The sequence below is a fragment of the Mercenaria mercenaria genome, chromosome 17 (assembly GCF_021730395.1).
Source record: "Mercenaria mercenaria strain notata chromosome 17, MADL_Memer_1, whole genome shotgun sequence".
Lineage (NCBI taxonomy): Eukaryota > Metazoa > Mollusca > Bivalvia > Venerida > Veneridae > Mercenaria > Mercenaria mercenaria.
The window spans coordinates 9,033,692-9,058,642 of NC_069377.1; the positions used below are offsets into that span (position 1 = coordinate 9,033,692).

The 24,951-nt window shown below is 36.5% G+C and overlaps 2 protein-coding genes across 2 annotated transcripts in view; one reads left to right on the forward strand and one right to left on the reverse strand.

Annotated features, from left to right (window-relative positions):
* Positions 1–1,368: 1,368 nt before the first annotated feature.
* LOC123536635 (E3 ubiquitin-protein ligase TTC3-like) overlaps positions 1,369–24,951 on the reverse strand; it is a 29,533-nt gene continuing 5,950 nt past the window's right edge. The window contains exons 3-8 of the mRNA XM_053528723.1: positions 20,378–20,487; positions 16,206–16,375; positions 14,402–14,519; positions 13,579–13,761; positions 5,006–5,116; positions 1,369–4,167 (exon numbers count right to left, since the gene is read on the reverse strand). Coding sequence (XP_053384698.1) covers positions 4,075–4,167; positions 5,006–5,116; positions 13,579–13,761; positions 14,402–14,519; positions 16,206–16,375; positions 20,378–20,487 — 785 coding nt within the window. The 3' untranslated portion in view covers positions 1,369–4,074. The remainder of the gene's footprint in view (positions 4,168–5,005; positions 5,117–13,578; positions 13,762–14,401; positions 14,520–16,205; positions 16,376–20,377; positions 20,488–24,951) is intronic.
* LOC123536637 (uncharacterized) lies at positions 5,610–9,278 on the forward strand. The gene is made up of 3 exons (XM_053528967.1): positions 5,610–6,112; positions 7,881–8,019; positions 8,690–9,278. Exons 1-3 carry the CDS (start codon positions 5,949–5,951, stop codon positions 8,888–8,890), a joined length of 504 nt encoding a protein of 167 aa, XP_053384942.1. The 5' UTR covers positions 5,610–5,948; the 3' UTR covers positions 8,891–9,278.

Genomic DNA, 24,951 nt, shown 5'->3' on the forward strand with positions numbered 1-24,951 from the left:
TAAAACGACTTTTGGCAAACAGATTTATGTTAGTGCGGCAAAATAGCTCACAGAGGTAGGATATCCACAATTATCGTTTGACACATTTACCTGTCAGTTTATACAGGATATTGAATTCGCTTTAAGAAATTAAAGTAGAAACTTTTTTTATTGATTAATTCAAAGAACCGAGACGGTACGATCAAACAGTGATGTGTTATATGGCGCGAAAACACGACGTAATTCCATGACAATCTTGGGCAACTGTAACGCTTTGATCTCCACTTCAGATGCCATGATACCTACATACTTCTTTTAGCTCTTTGAGGGGGGTGTTAATTGATGATGAAAACAAGGACAAGGACTAAGTTTATCAACAGAATAATTACCGATAATCGTTTACGCTTTTTATTACGCTTTCAACATTGGGTGGATTATGATTATTGTGTCCATATTTTTGGGACACTTTACAAAATAATCATTTTTCGGGAAATAAGTCTTGAGAAAGTGAAAATAACTAGTCCTAACATTTTTGGAAAATACGGTAAGGGCTAGACTGTGATTATTTTTACTATCGATGCAGTTATTATGGAGAGCAACTAGGTGGTGGTGATCACTAAAATACCCTGAAAGAAAAATGTCTGCTGTGAAAACGAAATTTAAGAAGAACAAATATGATTGATTACAAAGGAAACGTAATGTACATGAGATTATTATTTGTCTACTATGTGTTATATTTGAAATTTGCTTGTAAATAATACTGCTTTCATAACAGTGACAGTATTACGGCAATAGACAGGCAAGTGGTGGGAAATTTGATTATCTGTGAAAATATATTATGAACTGACTTAATTGTTGATTTCAAAATGTCTTTAATCAGAGATCGTTTTGAAATGCAATTGTTCGAAGTGAGAAAATCTCAGTTTCCGAATTTCAAGAATTTGACACGAACGTAAATGTTTTGAAATATGACAAGCTAGATAGTTTTAATATTTTAATTTTGTAATGCCAGAACAAAGAGGTATAAAAATCTTATACTTCTTTTGCCAGGACAATGGCATAATAAATGTCTGATGTCGGGGAAACCCAATCTTGTTTCTGTTCTTAGTGACATGACCAATACGTGCAAGTAGCTTGAAGCTAAAAAATCATCACTTTTGCTTGCATACTGCCATAACCGTTGTAAAAACCTTCTAAAACTCATAAAAAGTTAATATCTATTGAATTAAGCATCAAACACTTGTTGAAAATAAGCTGTAATTCAGTAGTGTGTTTAGATGCCAAATATTTTCGCGACTATATCGTTTTGTACTTTTAAGCGCAGATGTAGTGAAAACATTTTTGATATATATATAAAGAAAAAGTATAGACATGAAAGATACTCAAAGACTTTGTCAACTTTGCCTTATGTGCAAATTAAGTCTGTGCCCATATTGTGTGTGCATGAATAGGGCTAGGGGTTTATTACAAGCATACATTTAACAGAGCATCTTCCGAGATTATCTACAAGCAATAGGTATTAATAAATAGACTTTATTTTTTATTATTACTGAGACAACAAACATTAAAAAAAATCTTAAATATAATAAAATTATTTACCTACCTACCTACCCACTGTAAAAATACTGGGTCGGTAAAGGTCAAACAAACTTAATTTTAATTTAGGCCTGAAAGAAAAAATTAGCACCTTAATTATTGCAAGCTGAAGATATCTGAACACTAGTATGGAAAACTATTGCAACATACATGATTGTCTTAAACGCAAGAAAAAAGGCATAAAAAGAATGAACAATGGAAACAGGATTACAACCTTACATGAAAATTAATGTACTATTTCTGCAAGAACCCTATCAATAATGCTTTTTATAATATCAAAATAAATGGTTTAATGTATACTATAATCAAATAAATTAAGCTGCCTTAGTTGTCCGAAGCCTTTTCAGTATCAAAGTACAATATTAGCAAATAAATCAGGCTGGTTTAGAGGTCTGAAGCCTTTACAGAATCAAAGTACAACGTTACCAAATAAATCAAGCTGACTTAGAGGTCTGAAGCCTTTACAGAATCAAAGTACAATGTTACAAAATAAATCAAGCTGACTTAGAGGTCTGAAGCCTTTACAGAATCAAAGTAAAATGCAATCAAAAAATCAAACTGACTTAGAGGTCTGAAGCCTTTACAGAATCAAAGTACAATGCAATCAAAAAATCAAACTGACTTAGAGGTCTGAAGCCTTTACAGAATCAAAGTACAATGTAATCATATAAATCAAGCTGACTTAGAGGTCTGAAGCCTTTACAAAATCAAAGTACAATGTAATCATATAAATCAAGATGACTTAGAGGTCTGAAGCCTTTACAGAATCAAAGTACAATGTTATCAAATAAATCAAGATGACTTAGAGGTCTGAAGCCTTTACAGAATCAAAGTACAATGTTATCAAATAAATCAAACTGACTTAGAGGTCTGAAGCCTTTACAGAATCAAAGTACAATGTTACAAAATAAATCAAGATGACTTAAGAGGTCTGAAGCCTTTACAGAATCAAAGTACAATGTTATCATATAAATCAAGATGACTTAGAGGTCTGAAGCCTTTACAGAATCAAAGTACAATGTTACAAAATAAATCAAGCTCACTTAGAGGTCTGAAGCCTTTACAGAATCAAAGTACAATGTTATCAAATAAATCAAGATGACTTAGAGGTCTGAAGCCTTTACAGAATCAAAGTACAATGCAATCAAAAAATCAAACTGACTTAGAGGTCTGAAGCCTTTACAGAATCAAAGTACAATGTAATCATATAAATCAAGCTGACTTAGAGGTCTGAAGCCTTTACAGAATCAAAGTACAATGTAATCATATAAATCAAGCTGACTTAGAGGTCTGAAGCCTTTACAGAATCAAAGTACAATGTTACAAAATAAATCAAGCTGACTTAGAGGTCTGAAGCCTTTACAGAATCAAAGTACAATGCAATCATATAAATCAAACTGACTTAGAGGTCTGAAGCCTTTACAGAATCAAAGTACAATGTTATCAAATAAATCAAGATGACTTAAGAGGTCTGAAGCCTTTACAGAATCAAAGTACAAAGTAATCATATAAATCAAGATGACTTAAGAGGTCTGAACACTTTACAGAATCAAAGTACAATGTTACAAAATAAATCAAACTGACTTAGGTCTGGCCCCATGTCCACAAAACATTTTCAGTCTCAGCTGTGTTTGTTAATGATATTTTATATGTCATTTATACCTAAATAGCATGTTTAAAACAAAATTTTAAGTTAATAGCTATTTTCAAGCGGCTATTCAGTATTGATGGTCAGTCTCAATTGGAATTTGACCATGAAGTTTTCAAAATTTCAAGCTCAAATTTAGCTAAGACCGAAAAATGTTTTGTGAACACGGGGCCTGAACGCTTTATAGAATCAAAGTACAATGTTACCAAATAAATCAAGCTGACTTAGAGGTCTGAACATTTTACAGGATCAAAGTAAAATGTAACCAGCTTAATAAACCCGACCTAGTGGTCTGAAGCCTTTACAAAATCAAAGTACAATGTTACCAAATAAATCAAGCTGATCTAGTGATCTGAAATCTTTAGTTTTCCAGAATCCTAGCAATTTCATTGTATTAATGCAGTATTTTCAAAAAAGAAAAAAAGAAAAAAAAAAGTGTCAGGTACCAATCAGAACATGTCTGCATGTGTTTCTTTTGTTGCCTCGATATTACCCCGGTAATAATCTTCACCTCATCTGAAAAAAAACTGGTACCTTGCTTCTCATTTTCAATGTAGTTAGCCACTTTTTGCGGCGATGTGACAATTTCACAATACTTTTTGTTTTATCACATTATCATTGATCACATACACATTATTCATATTCTAATATCAAGAACTTCGTTTTATCATTAGAAATGTCCAAAATTGTGCATCCATACTTCCTTCAGAAATGATGTACACTCAAGTTCTTCAGACTAAACGTTCAGAGTTGAAAGCCACGCACAGCAGTAAAATATTGTAAATGAGATCAATGCAATTAATATGGTCTGTCCAAGGTGATTTCAAAGGCACAATATATATTCTTGTGTTCTATTTTCCAAGCCTTGGAAATTCTTCTGGGAACAGGGCAAGTTTCCGGCACGTTGGACAAGTTCGTTCTCTCTCTACCCACTGACTGATACACTGTAAAATATGACAAAGATTTCAATATAAACACAGACCTATGATTATCATTCTTCTAAATGAGAATGCTATGACATGTCTGAACTAACTCCCCTATATACAAATGAGCCGCACCATGAGAAAACCAACATAGTGCGTTTGCAACCAGCATGGATCCTGACCAACCTGCCCATCTGCTGTTCGCTTTCAAAGCCTGTTACAATTTGAGAAATTGTTAGTGAACAGCATGGATCCTGACCAGACTGTGCGGATGCGCAGGCTGGACTGGATTCATGCTGGTCGCAAATGCACTATGGTGGTTTTCTCATGGTGCGGCTCAAATATACCTAACAGTACGTCCAAATACAAAAGCTTTATCGCATCTGCTTCTTTCAAGCTTTTGGCAGTGGAGGAAGACCCCATGCAGACGTCCATGCATTATATCACAGGTGGACATCAGGGTAGAACCAAAGAGCAAGACTCAAACCCACACAGTGAGAGGCAAGAGAATCAAAATCAGTGACATAAACCACTCAGCCATGGAGGCCCCGATAAAAACTATATACCCACTAACTTGGGTGAAAACTGGTGCATCTAAAAATACCTTTAGCCTGCTGGTGGGAAGTGATTCTGCATTTGTGACCAGTGCTGACAAAGATGTGCAGGCTGATCTGGGATTGCAATGGTTGCTATTCAGTCAGTAAATTTCAGCCAACCCCCCTTCAAATAATAAATGGTGCTGCCCCAACTGAATGACAGACCAGTCCATTTTAGAAATTCAGCAGGGTAAATTTCAAAACCAGCCTAAAGTTCCATTTAGAGGGTTTGTAAGCTGTTTAAACATTACAAATGCTCTTACCTGTGAATGAAACACATGCATACAGTCCAGTTCTTTCACAGGCTCTGTGGTCAGTGGATCATGACATATCACACATATATCCTCTTCAAATGTATTTGCACATTTATCAGACTGAAAATAAGACCTCTTTTTTTTTTTTAACTTGCTTTATTTTAATAACTTAACTATAGTGTTCCATTGAGGCCATCATTATTTTGCCCTTTTGCCCTGCAGATTGATCATAGCAATAGTGTAATAATACGAAGCAAAGACACTATGCGATGGCACTATTGTACCATATTATCACACTATCATCCTTTCCACTTACGGGCAAGTTACTAAATGTCAATGTTAATATCATATTTTCACAATATAATTATAGTAGTATCACATTATCTACCTTTAAACCTAAAGGCAATATTACCAGTACTGTCATACCAATATACAGGGTGAAGAGGCTACTCAACAATGACTCTTAACAGTACACCATAGAAAACAGCTATTTCTTCTGTATTCTTGTAAGTGTAAGACAATCTTTCAACAGTTACTTCTAATCTGAGTAGCAATGTTTTGGAATCGAAAAACAAAACACGGCTTTAAAATGAAATTCATTGTAAATCTACATCTAGAGATATCATTATCTTAAAGACCTGCTCCAGTCCTACCTTTTCACCTTATACTGTCACTGAAAAAGCATGAAAATCCTGACTTTGAACAGTGACGCCTGTCAAAATAGTCTATTTTATATAAAATTCTATATAAAATACCTGTGGTTTTGATTGCTAAAGTGTGGCGCGTGGCCGTTAACTGTTACCTATTGTAACAATGGGTTGCAAACACACAATAGAATTTGAATAGCCGCGGAGCAGGGCTTTAAAGTATACCATACAGTAAAATCCTTATCAAATGACAATGACCCACAAACACAGTTCTAGTTCAGCAAAGTTATATTCCTTCAAAAATAATGATGTTTAAAAACAAGCATTTTACCTGTCTAACATTTATCTACGTTTGTTCATTATTTGGAGGAATTTCAGGTTTTTATGAAAATGAAACGAAGAAGGAACTATTGAAAGATGTTACAAATATCAGAGCAAGATTTCTTGTTTTTGTTAGTGCACAGCTGAAGTAAGTTCATATTTGTTTTCTTTCAAAGTCATAAATACATGTAAAATATATGTAAATTTCATAAGACGGCCATAAAGACCCACAGCTACTCATTTCACCTTCACCTTTCTTCAAAATTCAAGAAAATCCATCAGTAAAGTCTTAGAAGAGATTTAAAGCAAGAGCTGTCACTATAGGTGACAAATGCCCCCAAAGCGTGCCCAAGAATGCTACAGTTGTCTGTGCAAAAAAATCACACACCATTTCATGATCTTGACCTTGACCCAAGAGACCCGGGTCATGAATGTGACACACCTTCCCAATATGGTTAACATTTGTGTCAAATTATTTGCAAATCTCTTGATAAATGGCAGAGTTATGGACAAGACAAGAAACACCTTTGACTTCTAAGTGTGACCTTGACCTTGGAGCTAGGGGTCTGGGTCTTACACTTGGTATGTCATCTCAATATAGGGAACATTTATGCCAAGTGATTTTAAAATCCCTTCATCAATGGCAGAGATACGGATCAGACACGAAACAGACCATGTTAACCTTTAACCTCTAAGTGTGACCTTGACCTTAGTGCTAGGGCTCTGGATCTTGCGTGTGACACGTCTCATTATGGGGAACATTTATGTCAAGTAATTTCAAAATCCCTTCATCAATATCAGAGTTATGGACTGGCCATGAAACAGACACTGTTAACTTTTGACTTCTAAATAAGACCTTGACCTTGAAGCTAGGGGTCTGGGTCTTGCGCAAGACATGTCATCTCATTATGGTAAACATTTATGCCAAGTTACTTCAAAAATCCCTTCATGGATGGCAGAGTTATGGATGGGACACAAAACAGACCCTGTTTACATTTGACCTCTAAGTGTGACCTTGACCTTGGAGCTAGGGGTCAGGGTCATGCGAATGACATGTTGTCTCATTATGGTGAACATTTATGCCAAGTAAATTCAAAATCCCTTTATTGATTGTAGAGTTACAGCCCAGACAAGAATTTACATGGACGAACACATGCACGGACACATAGTGGGATTTTAACATGCCAACCTTCGGGGCCATAAAAATATTTTTAGCTCTGAAGGCTCATCAGAGTGCAGCTGAGTGAATCTATCTGAACAAACCAGGGAACATTCCATCCATGGATATTGCTGATGAAAATTGGGTGATGTTTCTTAAAGCAGTTCATGAGAAAAATTTGTTTTAAGAGGTTTTTAGAAAAAATACTTTTAATACTTGGAGCCTCGAAGTACAGCCAAGGAAACCCATTTGAAAGCTGCATGCAAGGAAGCTAAAAACAAGTTTAGTTGATGAGATCCATCAAGTAGTTCACGAGAAAGAGTCTTTTGACCTTTTCTATTTTTAGCTCTATAAACCCCTCAGTGCAGAAAATGGGTACCATCTGAACATAGGTGAGAATGGTCCACACAATGATGCTGTAGACCAAGATTAGTGAAGATCTATCAAGCAGTTCATGAAAAGAAGCTGTTCAAAAGCTTTCTAAGACTAAATTTGGTGTAATTCTGCCCACTAGAGTCTGAGGAGCAGCTGTTCAGGTAATTACTAAAGACGCTAAAACAGAAGATGGACAATGGCTGATGGATACGAGACTATCCAACTATATAAACAACTCACCCTGAAAGAAGTTAATACTGAGCTTAAAACATGAGCTTTTATTCTTATTTGCATGCATTTCCTAAGACAAAATAAGTTGATTTTCCAGAACAGAAAATTCTTTAAAAGAAAGTGCCATTCATTATTACTTTGTGTATTTCAGTAACTGCAACGCCACTGCAGCCTCACCATATCTAAAACCTGGGCAAAATTTCTCCACAGCTCCTGTACTGAATGTTAGTACATGTGACCAGGGTCCACTCATGTATAAAATACAGGCAAACACAAAGAGCAACATAATGGTAATTCATTTATTTATTTTGTTGGTTCAGGGTCTTCTTGATTTAAGTCATACAGCAACTTTTCCATCTTTTGTTGGTGGAAGAATACCCAAGGTGCTGCTAAAAACGTGCACTTTTTTTTGAGAAACTAGCCTGTATCAAAACCTTAACTATACACTCAAGCATTCTGACCAAAATTCAAAAGGATCAAGAAGAAATAACGGCACAGACTATTAACACGGTTTTTCTATGATTTGACCTAGCAATGAGGTTTTTGACCCTAGGTGATACAGTTCTAACATGTGTGAGATTTTGTTTAGACAAATATGGTAAGAAAATTTCTTTAAAATTGGGTCAAAACTGGGTTAACCTTAGTTCACCATTTCGGAGCTATTTTATCATTTCTTTTTTTTAAATTTATTCTTTCCCAGTAGCATTTTGCAAGGAGTTTTTTTCTGACATAGATAGTTTATTATTATAATGGGCATAAATATTCTATTTTGGTACTTGATTTTCTTTCACGGCTTCTGCAAAGTATATGTACATTGTAATATAAACATTCAATACTGCTATTTGATTACCTTTCCAATTTCGTTCAAAAACTCCAATTTTGTCAACACTAAAAGCATTTTTAACTAGCTTACTGTTGTGTAAACAGACCAACAGTATTTTTGTTTTCCTGAATTTCTAGACTGTAACAGTTACATTTGGAACCAGTCTATATTTTGGACCACCACCAAGCTGCAGCTTCCACTGGAAGGGAGGCTATCAGAATCCAACAGCAAAACATATGGAGTTGTCCCCCTTGCCTGGATGCCATGTTCAAGTCACAGACAAGGAAAGCAACAAAACATACTTAATTTTTCAACTGCTTATGTGGCAATGGTTTTAATAACCAGCAACAATAGTTAATTAGGAGAGGAAGCAAGAGCATCTCCTAAAAATGTTCAAATTCTCAAAGCAGATACTAGAGCTGTTTTCATAATGATTCAGAATAAAAATTAAGAACTATAATTATGAACATGTTACAACTTCAACATCCTGAAATAGAATGTATTAGCAAGAAGCAAGGAAAAAAGCAGGCAAACTGATTAGTTTGGGTTAAAAGAACAGAAACATTTCTTTACTGTCTTTAAAACAAGAGGACCATGATGGTCCTGAATCGCTCACCTCTTCCCACATGACCCAGTTTTGAGTATGACGTCATTTTCTCTATTATTTGACATAGTGACCTAGTTCTTGAGCTCATGTGACCCAGTTTTGAACTTGACCTAGATATTATCAAGATAAAAATTCTGACCAATTTTCATGAAGATCCATTGAAAAATATGGTCTCTAGAGAGGTCACAAGGTTTTTCTATTATTTGACCTGTTGACCTAGTTTTCGAAGGTACGTGACCCTGTTTTGAATTTTACCTAGATATCATCAAGGTGAACATTCTCACTAATTTTCATGAAGATCTCATGAAAAATATGGCCTCTAGAGAGGTCACAAGGTTTTTCTATTTTTATATCTACTGGCCTACTGACCTAGTTTTTTAAGGCATGTGACCCAGTTTCAAACTTGACCTAGATATCATCAAGGTGAACATTCTGACCAATTTTTATGGAGATCCATTCACAAGTATGGCCTCTAGAGAGGTCACAAGGTTTTTCTATTTTTAGACCTACTGAACTAGCTTTTGACCGCACATGACCCTGTTTCAAACTTGACCTAGATATCATCAAGATGAACATTCAGACCAATTTTCATACAGATCCCATGAAAAATATGGCCTTTATAGAGGTCACAATGTTTTTCTATTATTTGACCTATTGACCTAGTTTTTAAAGGCATGTGACCCAGTTTCGAACCTGACCTAGATATCATCAAGATGAACATTCAGACCAACTTTCATACAGATCCCATGAAAAATATGGTCTCTAGAGAGGTCACAAGGTTTTTCTATTATTTGACCTACTGACCTAGTTTTTGGTGGCAGGTGACCCACTTTCGAACCTGACCTAGATATCATCAAGGTGAACATTTTGACCAATTTTCATGAAGATCTCATGAAATATATGGCCTCTAGAGAGATCACGATTTTTTTCTATTTTTAGACCTACTGACCTAGTTTTTGACTGCACGTGACCCAGTTTCGAACCTGACCTAGATATCATCAAGATGAACATTCAGACCAACTTTCATACAGATCCCATGAAAAATATGGCCTTTAGAGAGGTCACAAGGTTTTTCTATTATTTGACCTACTGACCTAGTTTTTGACGGCACGTGACCCAGTTTCGAACTCGACCTAGATATCATCAAGATGAACATTCTGACCAATTTTCATGAAGATCTTGTGAAATATATGGCCTCTAGAGAGGTCACAAGGTTTTTCTATTTTTAGACCTACTGACCTAGTTTTTGAAGGCACGTGACCCAGTTTCGAACCTGACCTAGATATCATCAAGGTGAACATTCTGATGAATTTCCATGAAGATCTTGTGAAATATATGGCCTCTAGAGAGGTCACAAGGTTTTTCTATTTTTAGACCTACTGACCTAGTTTTTGAAGGCATGTGACCCAGTTTCGAACTTGACCTAGATATCATCAAGATGAACATTCTGATCAATTTTCATGAAGATCTTGTGAAATATATGGCCTCTAGAGAGCTCACAAGGTTTTTCTATTTTTAGACCTACTGACCTAGTTTTTGATGGCATGTGACCCAGTTTCGAACTTGACCTAGATATCATCAAGATGAACATTCTGACCAACTTTCATAAAGATCCCATGAAAAATGTGACCTCTAGAGTGGTCACAAGCAAAAGTTTACGGACGCACGCACGGACGGACGACGGACACCGCACGATCACAAAAGCTCACCTTGTCACTTTGTGACAGGTGGGCTAAAAAGATGATTGTGCTATTGACCTTTTACTAACCATAAATAATATATGTATACTGACTTTGTTCTTCCATACATTTTTAAGATTACCTATAATTTCTACACTCTTAAGAGACTGTACATAGAAATATTTAAATATGTATTTGTTTCTTCTGTAATTATTCAATCAAAAAGATTATACGTTACCATTAGAAAAAAAATGCAAATTCAAACTTAAACAAGAGTGCCAGAATGGCACAATATACGCCCGTCATAGCAAATTTTTTTACTCTAGCACCTGTATTTGCAAATGGAATTTTAATTTTGTGGTTGTTTAGTAATCATTGTAAGTCTTTTGTTTTTCTTAGTCCACAAAAAAACTCCTTACCAGGTAGAGATACCTTAAAATACACCTAAAATTGGAAAGTAACATCTATGTTGTACCACAAAAAAGTGGTCCCTACGGTCAATTATAAAAAAGTTACAATAAAAGTTATTTATAGTAACAACTAAGGGAAGTTAATCTTAAAAAAAAAATCAAAAAAAAAAATTGTAAGTCCACAAAAAAATCTTTACCAGGTAGAGATTGGTCAAAATACACCTCAAAATTGGATGTAGCATTTATGTTGTACTACAGAAAAGTGGTCTTGATTTTTCCCTATGACTAGTAATGAAAAAGTTACAATATAAGCTATTTACAGTAACAACAAAGGGAAGTAATTTTAAAGAAGGGAACTGCGCATGACACTTCATCTCATGATGGTGTATAATTGTGCCAAGTTACATCAAAATCCCTCCATGCATGAAGAAGAAATGCTTCGGACAAAGTCATTCTTGTATCTGACCTTTGGCCTCTAAGTGTGTCCTTGACCTTAGACCTAGGGACCTGGTTTTTGCGCATGACATTCCGTTTTGTAGTGGTGAATATTTGTGCCAAGTTATATCAAAATCCCTCTATGCATGAAGGAGAAATGTTCCGGACAAGGTTTTCATTCTTGTATTCTTTGACCTCAAAGTGCGACCTTGACCTTAGATCCAGGGACCTGGTTCTTGCGCAGGACACTCCGCCTTGTGGTGGTGAACATTTGTGCAAGTTATATCAAAATCCCTCCATGCATGAAGAAGAAATGCTCCGGACAAAGTTTTCATTCTTGTATCCTTTGACCTCTAAGTGCGACCTTGACCTTAGATCTAGGGACCTGGTTCTTGCGCACGACACTCCGTCTCATGATGATGAACAATTGTGCCGACTTACATCAAAATCCCTCCATGCATGAAGAAGATATGCTCCGGACAGTCATTCTTAAATTTGACCTTGACCTTAGACCTAGGGACCTGGTTCTTGCGCATGACACTCTGTCTAATGATGGTGAATAACTGTGCCAAGTTTCATTAAAATCCCTCCATGCATGTAGAAGATATGCTCCAGACAAAGTCTGTGGACGCCGCCCATCCGCCCGCCAGGGGCGTTCCCATAATACGTCCCATTTTTCAAATGGGCGTATAATACCACTGTATGTATTACAGTAAAACTGGATATAGCTGTAGTTTTCATTCCCAGATTTTTCTCTTTTTTGTTTTTATATTAAAATTGATAAGCAAACAAGTTAATTAACTCTTCGATTTATAACAACATTTAAACAAACAACAAACACTGGTTGAAAGGAATAAAAATGTTCTATCCCGATGACTTCACAATATCCGAATTTTCTGTGAAAGGGTAAACGTAACCAAATGTTTGTTTAACTGTTAACAAGTCAAAGGCTACAAGGAGTGTTTAAAGACAAGTCTCAAGAATATCTGACTGGCTGTTTTTGAGCACAAAGTAGAAATTTCAATATTAAATGTGAAGCTGAGACATTTTAAAATCCAAGACCCATCATTTGATACATTGTCCCCATAAATCTGAATTAAGTGTGAGACCGGTCTTCAAAGTTTTAAAATAGAGGACCCATCATTTGACACAGTGTCTCCATAAATCAGAATTAAGTGTGAGACTGGTCCTCAACGTTTTAAAACAGAGGACCCATCATTTGACACAGTGTCTCCATAAATCTGAATTAAGTGTGAGACTGGTCCTCAACGTTTTAATACAGAGGATCCATCATCTGACACAGTGTCTCCATAAATCAGAATTAAGTGTGAGACTGGTCCTCAACTTTTTAAAACAGAGGACACATCATTTAACGCAGTGTCTCCATAAATCTGAATTAAGTGTGAAACTGGTCCTCAACGTTTTAAAACAGAGGACCCATCATTTGACAGTGTCCCCATAAATCTGAATTAAGTGTGAGACTGGTCCTCAACGTTTTAAAATAGAGGACCCATCATTTGACAGTGTCCCCACAAATCTGAATTAAGTGTGAGACTGCTCCTCAACGTTTTAAAATAGAGGACCCATCATTTGACACAGTGTCTCCATAAATCTGAATTAAGTGTGAGACTGGTCCTCTATGTTTTAAATCAGAGGACCCATCATTTGACACAGAGTCCCCATAAATCTGAATTAAGTGTGAGACTGGTCTTCAAAGTTTTAAAACAGAGGACACATCATTTGACACAGAGCCCCCACAGTTTTGAAGTTAAAAAAGAGACTGGTCTTTAAACATATTATCCTGTAAATGTTCTAAGCCTTTAAACATTTTCTGAACAATGAACTGTTATAACAAAGCCATGCTGCCATAACAACTGTTTCAACAGCTGACTTACTCCGGCATACAAATGTTGCATTCTGGGTGGAATGTCCAGTTTAAGTAAACCTACCGAGGCAGACTTTCTAGGTGGAAGTTTCAAATCCAGTAAACTTACAGGTTTAGTTGTAGACTGTTGCTTTCTGGGTGGAAGATTCAACGTCTGCGAAGGCTTCTTCTGCTCAGCCCATAGACCAGGTATCTACAATACAATATTAGTATTGTAAGGTAGTGGACGTGTAATGACAATCTGCAGTTTCCCTTTCATTATGTATTCTACATATGTGTTTTCCATATTCTCCGCCCTTTATAAAAAGATATATTCTCCTTGAGATATATTTCATTTGAAGAATGCCGAAATTGCCAACAAGACTAAGCAATGGCACAGAAACTGCCAAATGTCATTACGGGTCCACTATATAAACAAGTATTTAGTTGGCACATATTTACTAGGTAACATGTTATACTCCCCCACCCCAACCCCAAAATGGAATAAAGCTCAAAAGGTCTACCTACTAACCAGGTACTGCCAAAGCAAAGTCCAAATCTTATAAATATTTAGTTCTCACTATAAAACAATTTGAAATTTTCCATCTCTCAACCTAGTGGGACCCGTATTCTTTCCCTTTTAACTGTAACATACTGATAGTTTTGTTTTTTTTTAGATTTTTCATAACATCATTTTCAGCAATGTTAAAGTTCCTGTATTGCTACAAGATCAAATGGAACAAAATTACACAATTAGAAATTGTTTCTTTTAAGCAATGGTAATCTCCATGATACACAAGTTATACCAGTAGTTTTTCTTCTATTCTCCACTTCAAGATGATTCCTACAAATACCTTTTTCTGTCCTGGTCTGATAAAAGCCTGAGCCTTTTCTAGGATGACTTCCATGCTCAGTCCACTTAAACTGCCACGGGATACTCTGATTTTCTGTATAGCATCTACTACTTCTTGTCTAAAAATAAATTATTCAAATAATACACACTACACACTAAAGGCTTAAGTTTCTCCGTGAATGCGCATCAAACATGTTTAACATTTATACTAAACAAGAGCTGTCACTAATGGGTGACAAATGCCCCCCGCAGCGTCTTGACCTTTGACCTGGTGACCTTGACCTTTGACCTGGTCTCCCCAAAGTCAGTAGGGGTTGTGTACTCAATAAGTACTACCAGCACGTGAAGTTTGAAGGTCCTGGGTGCAGTGGTTCGCGAGTAAAGTGCCTTCATGCAAAAAGTTAATGTTGTGACGAACTAACGGACGGAGAGTTGAAAGTTAATGTTGTGACGAACTAACGGATGGAGAGTTGAAAACTAATACGCCTCCCTTCGGGGGCATAACAAAACTTTTGATATTCCTTTGATATTCTTGGCATACTGTGAGTACATTTATAAAACTTTTTAAGAAAGATATTGCCAAAAATATTGAGGGGGCTATAGCAGATTTGATCAGTGTATATCAGGTAAGTTAAAACTTGTTAAAAAGGTATTTTCTGACAAATTCAATCATAAGGGGAGAATTCTAAATTGCCATTTAAACTCTTGTTCTCTATATAAATAACGAGGCATTTAAGAACTTAAAGAGAAATGCATTTTGTTCTAATATTCACTTTAATGATTTCAAGCAGTGAAAATTTTTATAAATCGGCTGAAGAATAAGAAAGTTATGACCATTTCAATACATGTATTTGTTAAAACTGGCAGCAACTTTCTTTAAAGAAATATTCAAGATGTACAAATTAGATTGTAAATAAAGTTGTAAACATTAAAATGGCTGCCTTCATGGTTAAACACTTTCTTGTATTTCAAACTTCCATATCTTCTTTTAAAAGAGATACAATTTCTAGGGCTGTGGATCGTCAGACAAGTGGTGATCTGATCCAATTGGCAAGTCAGGGCTGACGATTAACAGATCCAACCACGGATCACCAGCAGCAACTTATAATGATACAAAATGCAAGCCTGTTATTTTTGTACTGTTTTCTTTATGGAATCTAAGCTTTGCAGTTCTCATAGTGCTCAGTTTAATAGTTTTGACCTATGTTTAATGTTTTGCTCATTGATTAAAGGTGGACTTCTGTAATGTTCGGCCATTCTTGCAGATGAACGATATGACGTCGGTCATTAATATCACAATATTTAGTAACAGTTCCGCTTTTTTTGATAAGAAAATTTTATTTGTTGGACAGAAATTTTGTATCTAACTTTTTATTGAATTTAATTACTTAAATGATAAATGTTTATTCACTGTTTTGACAGATTCCATATGAATTTTAGTTCGAAAATAGGACCGATGCTAACTCTACCTAAGACATTTGTTTACATCCGGTTTAGAACGCGTAATCGTCTTAGATGTGCAAGAAAATTCATTATAGACGTTTAATGTGGGTTTATTTTAGTTTTATTGATAGCATTTTACAAAATGCATGTATTAATAATAAAAAAGATCCCGATCCAACGATCTTGAGAATGACGAATATCCGTACTGAAACTTTTGGTCAAACTCGTGGATATCCGAGTACTCGGATACTCGTTACAGCCCTAACAATTTCAGAAAATCCTTCAGTGTTATGAATGGCCAGGCATTCCTTCCCCTATAAAAAATTAGCATCTGACAAACTCCAAACGAAACCTGTACTAACTTGCTAGCATGTGGGAACTCTTGCTGCATTCGTCCAACCAGTCTGTCAAAGTTTGAAGCCTTTTGTTGCTTATTACCAGCAACTGGAGCAGAATTTAGATATGGAGCTGAGAATTTACGAAGTTCTTTCTGCTGTTCCTTACTAGAGTGACGTTTTCTCTTTGTCTGTACCTGTAAGGCATGCTAAACTGTTGTAACAATTACTGACTAGCCTAGTCTCTACAAGAGCTGCCCGTAAGACAGCACGCTCGACATTTTTCAGTGCTTGACTCTGAATTAGAGCTTTGCCAGTAAAAACTGTAACCAAAAAACTCTTTAAGTAAACAAGAGGACCATGATGGTCCTGAATCGCTCACCTATTCCCACATGACCCAGTGTTGAACTGAGTATGACGTCGTTATTTCTATTATTTGACAAAGTGACCTAGTTTTTGAGCGCATGTGACCTAGATATCATCCAGATAAAAAATTCTAACCAATTTTCATGAAGATCCATTGAAAAATATGACCTCTAGAGAGGTCACAAGGTTTTTCTATTATTTGACCTAATGACCTAGTTTTTGAAGGAACGTGACCCATTTTTAAACTCGACCTAGATATCATCAAGGTGAACATTCTGACCAATTTTCATGAAGATCTTGTGAAAAATATGGCCTCTAGAGAGGTCACAAGGTTTTTCTATTTTTCGATCTACTGACCTAGTTTTTGACCGCACATGACCCAGTTACGAATCTGACCTAGATATCATCAAGCTGAACATTCTCACTAATGTTCATGAAGATCCATTGAGAAATATGGCCTCTAGAGACATCACAAGGTTTTTCTATTTTTAGACCTACTGACCTAGTTTTTGTCCACATGTGACCCAGTTTCGACCTTGATCTAGATATCATGATGATGAACATTCTGACCAATTTTCATGAAGATCTCTTGAAAAAATATGGCCTCTAGAGAGGTCACAAGGTTTTTCTATTTTTAGATCTACTGACCTAGTTATTGACCGCACATGACCAAGTTTCGTTCCTGACCTAGATATCATCAAGGTGAACATTCTGACCAATTTTCATAAAGATCCCATGAAAAATATGGCCTCTAGAGAGGTCACAAAGTTTTTCTATTTTCAGACCTACTGACATAGTTTTTGACCGCACGTGACCCAGTTTCAAATTTGATCCAGATATCATCAAGGCGAACATTCTGACCAATTTTCATGACAATCCATTGAGAAATATGGCCTCTAGAGAGGTCACAAGGTTTTTCTATTTTTAGACCTACTGACCTAGTTTTTGACCCCATGTGACTCAGTTTCAAATTCGACTTAGATATCATCAAGGTGAACATTCTGACCAATTTTCATGAAGATCTCATGAAAAATATGGCCTCTAGAGGTCACAAGGTTTTTCTATTTTTAGATCCACTGACCTAGTTTTTGACCTCACGAGACCCAGTTTCGAACTTGACCTAGGTATCATCAAGATGAACATTCTGACCAATTTTCATGAAGATCCATTGAGAAATATGGCTTCTAGAGAGGTCACAAGGTTTTTCTATTTTTAGACCTACTGACCTAGTTTTTGACCCCACGTGACCCAGTTTCAAACCTGACCTAGATATCATCAAGGTGAACATTCTGATCAATTTTCATGAAGATCTCATGAAAAATATGGCCTCTACAGAGGTCACAAGGTTTTTCTATTTTTAGACCTACTGACCTAGTTTTTGACCCCACATGACCCAGTTTCGAACCTGACCTAGATATCATCAAGGTGAACATTCTGACCAATTTTCATGAAGATCTCATGAAAAATATGGCCTCTAGAGAGGTCACAAGGTTTTTCTATTTTTAGATCTACTGACCTAGTTTTTGACCGCACATGACCCAGTTTCGAACTTGACCTGGATATCATCAAGATGAACATTCTGACCAACTTTCATAAAGATCCCATGAAAAATGTGACCTCTTGAGTGGTCACAAGCAAAAGTTTACGCACGCACGCACGCACGCACAGACGACGGACGCCACGCGATCACAAAAGCTCACCTTGTCACTTTGTGACAGGTGAGCTAAAAAGGGGCATAACTCTGTCAAAATTCAAATCAGTTATGGGGAATGTTTCTCCTGATGTAAACTTTGGTAGTAAATAACTATTTTAAGTTTCAAGTCAATAGCTTTGATAGTAACAGATATTTGATGTTATCAAAAACTTTAACAAAAAAATTCCAAGTTAAAAAGGGGCATAACTCTGTCAAAATTAAATCAGAGTTAATGTGTTGTTTCTCCTGGTGTAGATTTAATAGTTAATAACTATTTTAAGTTTCAAGTCAAAAGCTTTGATAGTAACAGAGATATTTGACTTTATCAAAAACTTTAACCAACGGCGACGCCTACACTGGGGCAAGTGCATAAGCTCTACTTTTTCTTCGAAAAGTCAAGCTAAAAACTATGTGTAACCAGAGAAAAAATGGGTCTTTACAGGTCACTAATTCTATTTTCTATTGAAACACCTGAAGTAAATAATGGCTTTGTTGTTTAACGTCACACCGACACAGTTTAGGTTATGAAGTAAATGAAGACAACTCGAAACAAGAGGTTGAACATGAAATGCCCCCCGTGATGCATTTAGTTATTGCATAAAGAACAGAAATTATTTGGTTGCTGTACACAAAAGTTCTACTGTTCTGGGTCACAGTGACCTTGACCTTTGACCAACTGACCTCAAAATCAATAGAGGTCATCTGCTGGCCATGAGCAAACCTCCCTATCAAGTTTTGTGATCCTAGGCCCAAGCGTTTTTGAGTTATCATCCGGAAACTGTTTAACTATTCCAGGTCAATGAGACCTTGACCACTGACCTACTAATCCTCAAAATGAATAGGGGTTATCTGCTGATCATGATTGACTTCCATATTAAGTTGGGTGATCCTAAGCCAAAGCATTCTCAAGTTATGGTCCAGAAACGGTTTAACTATTCCCCGTAACTGTGACGTTGACCTTTGACCTCAAAATCAATAGAGGTCATCTGCTGGCCATGAGCAAACCTCCCTATCAAGGTTTGTGACCCTAGGTCCAAGCGTTTTTGAGTTATCATCCGGAAACTGTTTAACTATTCCAGGTCATTGAGACCTTGACCACTGACCTACTAATCCTCAAAATGAATAGGGGTTATCTGCTGATCATGATTGACTTCCATATTAAGTTTCGTGATCCTAAGCCAAAGCATTCTCAAGTTATGGTCCAGAAACGGTTTAACTATTCCCCGTAACTGTGACGTTGACCTTTGACCTCAAAATCAATAGGGTCATCTGCTAGTCATGATTATCATCCCTATTAACTTAAATGATCCTATGCCCAAGCATTTTTGAATTATCATCCGGAGACCCTTTAACTGTTTCTGGTCTCTGAGACCTTGACCTTTGACCTTAAAATCAATAGATGTCATCTGCTAGTCATGATTTGATCATTATAAACTTTCATGATCCTAGGCCCAAGCGTTCTCGAGTTATTATTCGGAAACTGTTTAACTGTTCCGGGTCACTGTGACCTTGATCTTTGACCTACTGATCTCAAAATCAATACAGGTCATCTGCTGGTTATGACCAACTAACCTATCAACCTTCATTATCCTAGGCCCAAGAGTTCTTTAGTTACCATCCGTAAACTATTCTTCAACTGTTGCGGGTCACTGTGACTTTGTCCTTTGACCTACTGATCTCAAAATCAATAGGGGTCATCTGCTGGTCATGACCAACCTCCCTACAAACCTTCATCATCTTGGGCCCAAGTGTTCTTTATCATACGGAAACTGTTGAACCATTCCGGGTCACTGTGACCTTGACCTTTGACCTATTGATCTCAAAATCAATACAGGTCATCTGCTGGTTATGACAAACCTCTTTATTAACTTTCATGATCCTAGGCACAAGTATTCTTGGGTAATCATCCAGAAATGAATTCGTCTACATACCAACCGACAGACCAACATCTGCAAAACAATAAACCCCTTCTTGTTCGAAGTGGGGCATAATATCGTGTTTCTTTATAGTGGCCTGTATAGATATTAAAACATTATACATGCAGCTATGTTTTTACAATAATAGATACTTCCCTTCCTGAGCACAAAATGCCAAGGTCTCTCAAACTATCTAAACTAGACAATACCACATGCACACAAACCTCTTGCCATTCTTCAACAGCCTCCTCCTTTTCTTCGGACGTCCTGGCTTCTTTAGGTAGAGGTATATCACACAGACCAGTCTTTGACTTGTTTGGCTGTACCTTAGAAACTGTATTTGAACAAGAGGACCATGAGGTCCTGAATCGCCCCCTATCCCACATGACCCAGTGTTGAACTGAGTATGACGTCCTTATTTCTATTATTTGACAAAGTGACCTAGTTTTTCAGCACATGTGACATAGATATCATCAAGATAAAAAATTCTGCCCAATTTTCATGAAGATCCATTGAAAAATATGGCCTCTAGAGAGGTCACAAGGTTTTTCTATTATTTGACCTAATGACCTAGTTTTTGAAGGCACGTGACCACTTTTAAACTTGCCCTAGATATCATCAAGGTGAACTTCTCACCAAATTTTTCATGAAGATCTCGTGAAAAATAGGGCCCTCTAGAGAGGTCTTAAGGTTTTTCTATTTTTCGACCTACTGACCTAGTTTTTGACGGCACATGCCCCAGTTCGAACCTGACCTAGATATCATCAAGCTGAACAGTCTCACCAAATTTTCTAAAGATCCATAGAGAAATATGGCCTCTAGAGAGGTCACAAGGTTTTCTATTTTTAGAACCTACTGACCTAGTTTTTAAACCCACGTGACCCAGTTTCAAACCTGACGTAGATATCATCAAGATGAACCCTTCTGACCATATTCATGAAGATCTCATGAAAAATTGGCCTCTAGAGAGGTCACAAGGTTTTTCTATTTTTAGATCTACTGACCTGGGTTTTTTAAAACCCCACATGACCCAGTTTCGAATTTGGGATCTAGATATCATCAAGGTGAACATTCTGACCAATTTTCATGAAGATCTCATGAAAAATATGGCCTCTAGAGAGGTCACAAGGTTTTTTTTTTTAGACCTACTGACCTAGTTTTGACCCCACGTGACCCAGTTTCGAACTTGACCTAAGATATCATCAAGGTGAACATTCGACCAATTTTCATGAAGATCCATTGATAAATATGGCCTCTAGAGAGGTCACAAGGTTTTTCTATTTTTAGACCTACTGACCTAGTTTTTGACCGCACGTGACCCAGTTTCGAACTTGACCTAGATATCATCAAGGTGAACATTCTGACCAATTTTCATGAAGATCCATGAGAAACAGGGCCCTCTAGAGAGGTCACAAGGTTTTTCTATTTTTAGACCTACTAAACCTAGTTTTTGATCCCACATGACCCAGTATCGAACTTGACTAGATATCATCAAGGTGAACATTCTGACCAATATTCATGAAGATCTCAGAAAAATTGGCCTCTAGAGAGGTCACAAGGTTTTTTCTTTTTTTAGATTTACTGACCTAGTTTTTATCCCCATGTGACCCAGTTTCGAACTTGATCTAGATATCATCAAGCTGAACATTCTGACCAATATTCATGAAGATCCTTTGAGAAATATGGCCTCTAGAGAGGTCACAAGGTTTTTCTATTTTTAGACCAATGACCTAGTTTTTGACCCCACGGACCCAGTTTCAAACTTAACCTAGAAAATCATCAAGGTGAACATTCTGACCAATATTCATGAAGATCTCATGAAAAATATGGCCTCTAGAGAGGTCACAAGGTTTTTCTATTTTTAGACCTACTGACCTAGTTTTTGACCCACGTGACCCAGTTTCGAACCTTTGACCAGATATCATCAAGGTGAACATTCTGACCGATATTCATGAAGATCTCATGAAAAATATGGCCTCTAGAGAGGTCACAAGGTTTTTCTATTTTTAGACCTACTGCCCTAGTTTTTGACCCCACGTGACCCAGTTTCGAACTTGACCTAGATATCATCAAGGTGAACATTCTGACCAATTTTCATGAAGATCTTGTGAAATATATGGCCTCTAGAGAGGTCACAAGGTTTTTCTATTTTTAGACCTACGACCTATTTTTGATGGCACGTGACCCAGTTTCGAACTTGACCTAGATATCATCAAGGTGAACATTCTGACCAATTTTCATAAAGATCCCATGAAAAATGTGACCTCTAGAGTGGTCACAAGCAAAATTTTTCGACGCACGACGGACGACGGACGCCGCGCGATCACAAAAGCTCACCTTGTCACTTTGTGACAGGTGAGCTAAAAACACTTTAACATCAGACTTTGATTCTCTTCACATAATTATAGTGGAAGGTTTTTAGGGCTTGTTATGTGAAAATTCCATGTACTTAGAAATCATTAATTTTTGTGGGGTACTAATTTTTGTGGATTTTTTTGGTTAAGATAATCAATGAAATTTTATGCCAACAAAGCATTTAAATTCCTTTCAGTTTATGTTTCAAGGTAAAAAAAACATGATTTTATATATCATGGAAAAAAATAGCTGTTTTTGTTAAAACCACAGAATTTTGTGCCCAAGAAAATAAATGATTTCACAGTATATTCACAACAAAAAACAAGAATGTAAATGAGCTACTACTGTACACAGCCAGTTCATCGTCAAGTGTGACCTTGGGCTTAAACTGGCCTGGGTCATACAAAGGCTACACCGTCTTGTTATGGAGAATATCTGCCTCAACACTGTTGTGCAAAGATACACTTCATGTTGACCATGTATATACACTGTGGGGAACCACATGACTAAAATAATCTCTAAACAAAAGTTATAATTTGAGCCGTGCCATGAGAAAACCAACATAGTGGGTTTGCGACCAGCATGGATCCAGATCAGCTGCGCATTTGCGCAGTCTGGTCAGGATCCATGCCGTTCGCTATTAGTTTCTCTAATTCCATCAGGCTTTGAAAGCGAACAGCATGGATCCTGACCAGATTGCGTGGATGCGCAGGCTGGTCTGGATCCAGGCTGGTTGCAAAGCCACTATGTTGGTTTTCTCATGGCACGGCTCATTACTATATTAAAGAACATGAATAAATTTCCCACCAGGATAATATATAAAATTTTAACATAGCCTAACATATGACTAATGAAAGTTGTTAAATTATTATGTAGTTGACAATAATGACAGATATCCTGTAATTACAAACACTAAGGAAAACAAGAGCTGTCCGTAAGACAGCCAAGCTTGACTATTCGAAATATTGACCCAGAAGCAGGAAAATATTACCCAAAAAAGTTAAATATCAAAAGAGTTTTAAGTACAAAAGGGGGAATAATTTGACCAAAATGCATATCAGTTATGGGACTTGCTGCTATCAACAAGTTTTATAACCCTGAAGGCACATGAGAAGTTTCAATTCAATATCTGCATTAGTTTTGGAGATAGAAACTTGCATGTAAAACTTTAACCAGAATTTTCAAAATCCAAAAGGGGGCATAATTTGCCCAAAATACATGCCAGAGTTATGGGATTGATCCAGTGAGGTTAGTAATTGATCTAGAAAAAAAAAAAAAAGTTTCAAATCTATATGCCTTTTAGTAATAGCTGTATGTACTTGCACGTAAAACTTTAACCAGAATTGCTAAGTCCAAAAGGGGGCATAATTTGGCCAAAATGAAGGGCAGAGTTATGGGACTTGATCCGATCAACTATTTATAAACCCCCAAAAACACATGTGAAGTTTCAAACAATATCTGCATTAGTTTTGGAGATAATAACTTGCATGTAAAACTTTAACCAAAATTTTCTAAGTCTAAAAGGGGGCATAATTTGCCAAAAACATGTCAGAGTTATGGGACTGACCCAGTGAGGTTGGTAATTGATCTAGAAAAAGAAAAAAAAAAGTTTTAAATCTATATGCCTTTAGAAATAGTTGTAAAGTACTTGCATGCAAAACTTTAACCAGAATTTTCTAAGTCCAAAAGGGGCATAATTTGGGCCAAAATGGAAGTCAGAGTTATGGGACTTTCCCGCTATCAACTAGTTTTATAACCCCCAAAACAAATGTGAAGTTTTTAAATCAATATCTGCATTAGTTTTGGAGTTAGTAACTTGCATGTAAAACTTTAACCAAAATTTTCTAAGTCTAAAAGGGGCATAATTTGCTCAAAATACATGTAGAGTTATGGGTCTTGACCCAGTGAGGTTGGTAATTGATCTAAAAAAGAAAAAATAAGTTTCAAATCTATATGCCTTTTAGAAATAGTTGTATGTACTTGCACGCAAAACTTTAACCAGAATTTTTTTTAAATCCAAAAGGGGCATAATTTGGCCAAAATGAAAGTCAGAGTTATGGGACTTGCTGCTATCAATAGTTTTATAACCCCCAGACACATGTGAATTTTCAAACCCAAAACTGCATTAGTTTTTGGGGAAAAGTAACTTGCATGTTTAAAAATTTAACCAAAATTTTCTAAGGGCCAAAAGGGGGCATAATTTGCTCAAAATACATGTCAGAGTTATGGGACTTGACCCAGAGAGGTTGGTAATTGACCTAGAAAAAGAAGAAATAAGTTTCAAAGCTATATGCCTTTCATTGATGGCTGTATGTACTTGCATGCAAAAACTTAACCAAGGTGTGACGCCGACGCAGACGCCAGGGTGAGTAGAATAGCTAGACTATTCTTCGAATAGTCGAGCTAAAAAGAAGTCTCAGTTTCTTTAAGTGTTCTAGTTAAT